The sequence below is a fragment of the Saccostrea cucullata genome, unplaced genomic scaffold (genome assembly GCF_032062105.1).
Source record: "Saccostrea cucullata isolate Sc308-1 unplaced genomic scaffold, CSIRO_AGI_Scuc_v1 ctg13830, whole genome shotgun sequence".
NCBI lineage: Eukaryota > Metazoa > Mollusca > Bivalvia > Ostreida > Ostreidae > Saccostrea > Saccostrea cuccullata.
Genome location: NW_026928416.1, coordinates 25463 through 34241, shown reverse-complemented (window position 1 = coordinate 34241; position 8779 = coordinate 25463). Strand labels below are relative to the sequence as shown.

Below are 8779 nucleotides of genomic sequence, written 5' to 3'. Positions count from 1 at the left end.
TTCATGTTTTAGTCTTAATATGTAAGAGCGGAATGTATCCTAATTTTTGACTTTGACCCGTCGTAGAAGAGTTATACCCCTTTGCTTTTAATCAATTAAATTCAATTAAAAAAATATCTGCTTTTCAGTATTTAATATAGGATGGTATTTAAGGTTAGAAAATTGAGTACTTTTATTGATCGGATTCCTATATATATTTATTCTAGTGACATTAAACGCTTGTGCACGACATTGCATGATTTTCTTCATTATATAATTCTTGTTCAGTATTACATGTTCATGTATAAGCAAAGTACCCACCGGTCCTCTGTGTCAACAAATCGTGGGCTTGTATAATTTTAGGTATGTTCATTAAAAGTTTGAAATTAAAGACCTGGGACCGTCTCAAAATACAGGTATATTTACTATAGGATTATATAGGAAAATGCCATTTTTTAGCACTTAAAAGCAAATTATACAAATACTACAATAGACATTTTGTTCAAACTACAATATATGATGAGTAATACTATATTATACAATATATGTCAGAAACATAAAATTCTACCGCCTTGTTACCAGAGAGGGCATCTCAAAATGCAGAAAATTAGCAAATTTTAGTATTTTTTTAGAGAGTATTACAAAATATGACGTACACAATGAATTCACATGAGAACATAATAAAAATATTAGAGATATGCTCAAATTTCTTTGATTTTAATTTCAAGAGCGTATGTTTATTACTTTTTCTTGAATAAAATTTTTATTACCCCTTTCTTTAAGAGCTGCGGATTATCATAACGTCAAAAACACACTGCAACGACGTCAACCTACCTATCATTTGTAAAATCGGTTAAAATATTAGTTATATCCAATTGTAATTACATCTTTATAACTATAATTTCTTGATTTTGTTTAATTTTAATTAATTAAGCGAAAAAAGTTGCATTAAATCAGTAAATACGCTTCATTTAACTATGATGCGTGAAATATTGCGCAATAGAAACTATAGTCGGCCCCCTTAAATGGAAAAAAGTAATATTGTGTAATAAACATAAAGCGGTCTTTCTTTAGATAATGCCCAAGACGTGTCTTAATTTTCTCCGCACCTAAAATATTTCAAAGTTTGTCATTCAGGGTTTGATGAAATATTTACCCCATTCTTTATATAAAAAAAAATAATTCTATGGTCATTGTGTGTTTTTGTTAAACATTTTAGACTCTCTTTTTAATATACTATCATATTCATGTTAAATATTTTTATATAAATTGTTTTAACTCCACAGCGACTTACAACAACCGACCGTCATGGCGGCCGGTAATCATTCTGTTTCCTTTTATACTGATATACAAAATAAAAGTTCTTAACGAAATTTAAAATATATATACTAAGGTCATTCAAAAAATATGAAGACAATGTTTCTCATCGTCCAATAATTACTACAAGACCACAGATCAACACATTTTCGTTACTAAAAACATTTCTTTTGTTGAAGTGTGAAGTTCAATTATATTTGATTAAAAAGATCCCATGTTAGCCAATGTTTAATGCAACATGTTTTTTTTTTTTACCACGGAGCATAGTTAAAAACATTGTAACGTCAAAAACAACGTCGAGAAAGTTTCTCAAAATTACTTGATGTTTTTTTAATTTTAAAGACGGTATGTTCCTTCTTTTCCATTCATAAAAATGTATTAATAACACTAGATACCTAGGTTGCTAACAATTATGCAAATAGCTTGAACTTGATTGTTAGTGTTTTCAAATTGTTTACCGCTTAACATTATTAGTTCTTCAACAATATTAAAGAATCTTTATTTATATGGTCTTAAAATTTCATATCAAGATGTTGTAAATTGGTATCAATTTTGAGGGATTTTTTAGGACATATCATTAAGTCACGGAGCAGCAAAATCTTCGACGTCACAGGCATTATAAAAGAAAATATGTGATTGAGTTTTCATTTTCTTAATATTTTCTAAAGAGTACCTGTACAGTTTGAGTTACCTTATCTACTCAGCATCTAAACAACATTTCTTGTCAAGCTTAAAATCTATTAAACAAGTAAAGAATATTGGTTTTTTTTGTTTTAAAACCAAAAACTGCATGTTTTTAACAGATATAGTGTGATATAAGTGAGCCTCAATCACGTTCTTTACAGTCCGGATAAAGTTTTCGTCGATAATCTTCATCCCGTCTTCCAGTATAGCTTTTATACAGAGATTTAACGGTCTAAAATTTCCATGTGCTATTTGTGGACGAATGTCACGAATACCCTGTGTTACTATATGTTTTATTATGCATATTTTGGATCTATGTTGGCGATATCTCGAGCATTACACATAATTTAACAAAATTTTGTGTGCCGTCAATTCCAGAGACGCCATTTTCACAGTCGTTTTCACGGTAATCGCATCAGAGAAAAATCACTATATTTCGATTAGTACTTCAAATATCACGCAAAACATCAAAATATATAATGATAGAACAATTCAAAGATACATTTGAGAAAATTGTCGAAAAATATCGCGAATAATAGAAAATAGATGAGTTAAATTTTGTATTTCGCATGCTTTTGCTTCAAATTTTCTGTCGTGCTCCTTACCTCTCCATCAGCGATATCAACATACCGATAATTTTAGCAGATTTTTTTACAAATACAGATATTTTACCCAAAATTTATTGGTATCTTTAAGATACATATTTCTGCAAAATTTCATAACTATAAGGCGTCTATAAGGGTAAATAATAGCACAGTCCGCGTAATTTTCTAACGGCCCTCGTACAGGAAGACTTTATTTATAAATGTAAATTTTATTTCGTTTCAGCTCATCTATTTTATGACTATAGATTCTATAAAATAGAAATTAGTTAATTACGCAATTTTGACGTTGCTCCGTGACCCCATTTTCGGTGTTATAAATTTTTGATGAATTTTTAATTATTTCAATTTTTTACTGAAATTATTCGACTTTATTGTTAAAAAATTTGTACCAAATTTGGATATTATATGACGTTAAATAAAAAAGTAAAGACAAAAGTCTATGAACTTTTTGAATTACCTTCGTACTGCACAAAAATACTTTAAACATTGCTTTGTCTATATCAATTTATCGTTCTGTGCTTTGTTTAACGCTTAAAACTTTAGTATTGGTATTTGTTATACACGAAAAAGTGTATTAAAGCAGACAAAGTATTCGTACAAAAAAAAAAAAAAAAGATTGCTGTATATGACATTAAATATTTATAGCTAGCTTGTATTTATCTTATATATTCACGTGTACTTACTTTACTTAACATAATAAATAAAAACAATTTGTCTTCTCGTAATATCATGCATTTTGTTTTTTATTGATTGTACCGGCTGTAGAATAAATGTATATACGTACATGTAATATGTTTTTTTTTTATTATAAATTTTACATTTGTGTAGCTATTTGAAAGAAAACTTAGCATATAAAAAAATAATTATCATTATTTCATAAAACCATTCATGTACAGCCCCAACATATCCTCAACGGATTTTTTTTTTTGAAAAGAAACTCTTTAATAAAACTTAAAATTGTAAGAAATTTGTTTGAGTCAATGCCTTCTTCTCTTTTTTCAGGCAAACCCTTAAAATTATCAATATACTTTATACTCAGAAATTTTGTATGTCTGAAAATGAATTCAGTAAATCTAAAAATTATTTCTGATCTCCCAGGTTTTTTACATGTTTATTATTCAAATTTTGTTTTGACAAATATTTATTAGATGTTTTGAAGAATGATACTTATTTCTTTTACATACGTGTGCTATTCATCTTTGTGTGAGAAGCACAGGATAGGGATTTTTTTGTCAAAAAGTTTTTTAGAACAAAATCCAGTAAAAGGGGAACAGAAATTTTTTGACTATCAACCCCCCCCCCCCCCCCCCCAAAAAAAAAAGAAATCAGAAACCCAAATAAAGACAATTATTTCTTTACCCTAATTCGAGGAAAAGTCGTAGTTAACGGATTTTTTTTTCAAACGCGGAACGTACGTTGACAAAATATATTGAAATAAGTGTTTACTGAAGGGGGCATTCATGTGTTTTTGATCTGCATGTATTGCATAATCTTTATATTCCTTCTGTATCCTGTCTTGTTTTTTCTGAAGTCTTTAATTATATCGTATGGTAAACAATGAGGAGATTATGACTGCTCTTAGTAGCACATGTATTATTACCTCAGTAAATAATGGATGAAAGACACCCCGTTTCGTACATACATTTTCTTCACAAAAAATAAATGACATAATTCATTCTTATATAAGTGTTCTATTTTCGCCTGTTTTTTTTTTCCGAAATCTAATTCAATTCTACTTGGAAAATTTATACAAACAAAGAAACACGCGGTCGATCGTGATCCCAGCTTTACTTTGATACAAAAAACAAAATTGGACATTGTATTCATAAGGAAGGGATTTCCATCCGAATATGGTTTGTAAGATATTCATATTAATTCTCTATCCTGATAAGCTCGCTGTATTCCGCCAAATTTATCTAAAACACTAACTAAAATGATATATACCCATGTGAGCTCTTAAAAAATGATTTTTTTCTTTTCGCTGTCGAATTGTGCTCCTCCAACAGTAAAGTTTTGGGTGATAAACGGACTGTTCGAAAACAATTATAAACTAAAACGGAAGTAAAGTTAAGTGTATTTTCATGTACATCAATTAATAAATACACGATTTTTCATATCTATATGTATGCCAGTGGCAGATCCCTAAGGAGGTCAAGGAGGTTGCTCCCCATCCCTTTCAATTTGCTAAAGAAAGTCAAGTAATAAACTTGTGTTTTGTTTTTACTGTTAAAGAATATTTAGAGGCTAATGACATTGTAATATTGTACATGAGGAAGTTTGGATGTTAAAAGAAAATGGAACAATTATTATAATCAAAGATTTTTATGTCAAATCATTTATACAGAAATACTATGCAAGATATGGAAAAAACGAATTATATTCAAACTCAAAACCCTTATCTGGAAAATTATAGCATGTAATTTTTACATGTGTGAAGGGGGTGTTTCAATCCCCACAGCCCCAACATCTCCAAAACAGTGTTTAAAAGAAGAGTCTGTTATTACACTCAGATTTTTAAGTAATGTTTTGAGTTTCTGTTTTCCCTTTTTAGTCGAGCTATCCTCTACAATGTAATATATTACACAGAATTTTTTTTTCATGCCATAAATTAATAAGCATTTTTAAATTATTAACTTTTCACCTGTCTTTTGTAGTTATTTTTTCAAGGTATTTAATAGACAAGTTCATTTTCTTTAAAATTAAGAGTACTTTGTTCGTTTCACATGAAAGTGCTTTTCCTTTTCCTATTGCAAAAAAAAAATAACTGCATTTAATGTATCCTATCATAGCTTCTTTAGTTAGTATTAAATCGCTTAAATTAATTCTCATTGAAAATTAACTTTTTGAAGTGGCAAAATACTCTCTTCAACTGTACACGAAGACAGTGAGGAGATATAAGAACATTTATGAATAATGAAAACAATTAAGTAAGAATGTTTTCTTTAAAAGGTATTTTCACGAGGCTTGTTGTTTTAAGTGACCATTTAAAATTATATTGTGTTGTAACAAGAACAAGAGATATCAAGTGTATTGTATATGATGTATTTTGTAAACTTGTGGAAAGCTAATAATTATTAAAAATCTCATAGCTAGAATAAATGAAGGAAGAGGCCCGCCTATTCTTAAATATTACGCCCCTGGATCATGCCTGATAAACTTATCTGAATTAAACCATTATTCCATAAATGTCAAAATTTTTCGTCAATAATTATAAGTGACCGGTAAAGTTTTTTATTGGTAAACTTTTTATCTTCCGTGTTTAGGCCAATGTATAAAGCTGTGAATATATTCACAAAAACGATTTAATTCAGAAACGCATTCCTTAAAACAGCAACAAGAAAGTTCAACATGACAACGGTGTGGGCAGCCTTCCTTGCTTGCAGCTTCTTGTGCACGAGTTCCCAGCATATTTACTCAAAAGAAAACGATCGATGTGCAACTAATGAAGAGACAATGATGCCGATTCGAGAACTTGTGATCCAGCAGGATGGGATCCAAAAATCTGTAGATTCCCTCAGGCAGATGATAAAGAGACTCGAGGATGATGTTACTAATATCAAGAGTGGTAAATTAACCTTTGTTTCTATCTAAAAAAAATACTTTTAACCTTTCCAATCTCTAAAATACTTTTCATTTTTACTCTCTCTCATTTTTGTGTATTCATTGATATGTTAATTACAACAGCATAAATACTGATTTTAGATATCTCTTTCTCTTCGGACACTGGCCTTGGTTTAAAAAGTCTCGTCTGAGGACACGCAATATCTTATATAAATGTGCTGAATTCATTGCAAAGGAAAGGTTCTTACCTTTTTATTGATTAATTTAGGTCCGTTGTGTCCGATATTTGAACTCATTACACCCTCCCGATCACGGAGCACGGGTTTTACCATTGCAAAGAAGAAGACGTTAAGAATATTATTCACATTTATTTCAGAAACGATACTGTTTATGTCGCACAATTAATTGAATCAAAACAATTAATACCAAGTTAAAGTCCTGCTGTTAACATACAATTTCTTATCTACTTTTATTTCGAAGGAATGATGAAGTGGAAATTGACGGAATTTTTTTTATTCTAATATAGTCTTTCCTATTTTTCGTTCATCTTAACATTGATAAAAAGAAATCAACCTCTTCTGTAAAGGAAACACCAAAGAAAGAAAAAAATTCTATCATCAAATAAACAGCTTGATAATGCAATAATGAAATTAATTTTATGGATAAAGCTGTATTATTCTCAATCATAAGACAATCGCAGTTTCTTATTAACAAAAAGGTATATCAAATAGGATGTATTTCAAACTAGAAACTTAAAATTGCTATCTTGCAATAACTGTTCTGAAATGTTTTTTTTAAATGATTCCTGTGAGATGTTTTTTCCAGCTATGGTTATTCCCAAAGACTGTAAGGATCTTCATCTACATGGACACAAAAAATCGGGGGTGTATGCTATTTACCCCTATGGGACCATTATCAGCCATGTCCTTGTTTACTGTGACATGACGACAATGGGCGCTGGATGGACGGTTTGTTGTTTATTTCAATATGAGTGGATTTTGTACAATTCATAATCACATTAAATGTTATTTTTTTCAACAGAATATAGGTTGAAGAAACATGAATATTTTAAGTTTATATCCTAACATATATGATCACTCAATTTTTTAAAACAATGATTTGCTATAAGTGTAAACTAAAAGGAAATCCAAAAACGAATTAGTGGATCCATGGACTTTAACAGGACCTGGACGGAATATAAAAATGGTTTTGGTGCCGCAGAACAGGATGTCTGGGTTGGTAAGTGTAAATCGCTTTCCTTCAAAGTTTGAAAAAAAAATCTTGTGGCAGGTAAAAAATTAAAGGGTAATAAAGATCTGTATTCACAATAATCATATGTCATGTTTAATTAATATATTAAAAAATTAGAAAAAAAGAATAGAAAAGAAGAAAATAATTTAGCGGCATATTTCAAGTAGACATAATTTAGCATTTAGCACTTTTACAGCTAAGGAAAATAATTTAAATTTAGAGTTGCAATGATTTTTCAGCTAATTTTTAATATATCTTAATACAGGAAATGACATGTTCCATCAATTAACGAAAGAAAACACCTCATCCCTGTATGTGTCCATCACTCTCCAGAATGGTACAACGCTGTATGAAATGTATGATGTATTCTCTGTCTCCGACGAAGCTGGAAAATATCAATTCTATCTTGCAGGACCTGCCATGGGAACCTTGGGTAAGTGTATTCATGTTAAGTTCTTAATATTGGGTTTCATTAACGTATTTTATCGAAAAATACATTTCTCTTTTTAAAGATGTTTTTTTTATATATTCTATATACCTTTATGATTTAACTAAATATTTTTAAAATCTAAGAATATCATTCAAGACAGAGAGTAATTGATTTAAAATGTCGACATCTTCACAAAAAAATGACGTTCAAAAACATTTGTTTTCTAGGCAATTATAACGTAATCAAATTAAAAAGAGCCAAATTTAAATCACTTCAACGTTGATTACATTTTCTATATCTTTTCTTTATTAAATAAAAAATCTAGTCTGATTTTCAATAATTCGCATTTTAATTACTATGGAATAGAGAGTTTATAGAACGTCATTAACCTTAAATGTCAAAAAATTTCGAAAATTTAATGCCAATTTTTTTTTATCGGATACATATTCAGATAAAAGAGAAAAGTTTAAAAAGCCAAATTCAAAACGCAACGCGTTTCTTATTTACAATACCTACGCTTTATTAAATGAAAATCTAATATTCTAAAACATTTACAGTTACACGATATCTTATATCTTATCTCGTCATACTTTTTAAATAATTTACTTCGTATTGCATTTTATACATTTTAAAGGCACGGTATCTGACAGTTATATATTTTCTCTAATGCTACAGGTACCAGTATGATAGACACCGGGGATTCTAGGACTGAACTAAAAAAAATAGTGTCACTCTTTCCAGCACCTTAAGTCATCTATCTTAGAAATACCTCATTATTATTATTGACAATTAGATATAAAATATATACATCCATTATCTATGTTATTTCATTTGTTTAATTTCACAGGAGACCGTATGTTACACATTATTATGCTTCCTGTCAGTTTGTCTCTATATAACCCATACCCTACTATTCTCGCATAGTGGTCTAAGCATTTATATAGCGTAAGCA

At 29.5% G+C, this 8779-nt stretch overlaps 1 protein-coding gene across 1 annotated transcript; it reads left to right on the top strand.

The window, feature by feature from the left end:
* Nucleotides 1–5914: 5914 nt before the first annotated feature.
* Nucleotides 5915–8576, top strand: LOC134277514 (fibroleukin-like). The gene is made up of 5 exons (XM_062759845.1): nt 5915–6150; nt 6972–7114; nt 7289–7385; nt 7663–7830; nt 8503–8576. The coding sequence occupies exons 1-5, from the start codon at nt 5934–5936 to the stop codon at nt 8574–8576; spliced, it is 699 nt and encodes a 232-aa protein (XP_062615829.1). The 5' UTR covers nt 5915–5933.
* Nucleotides 8577–8779: the final 203 nt, after the last annotated feature.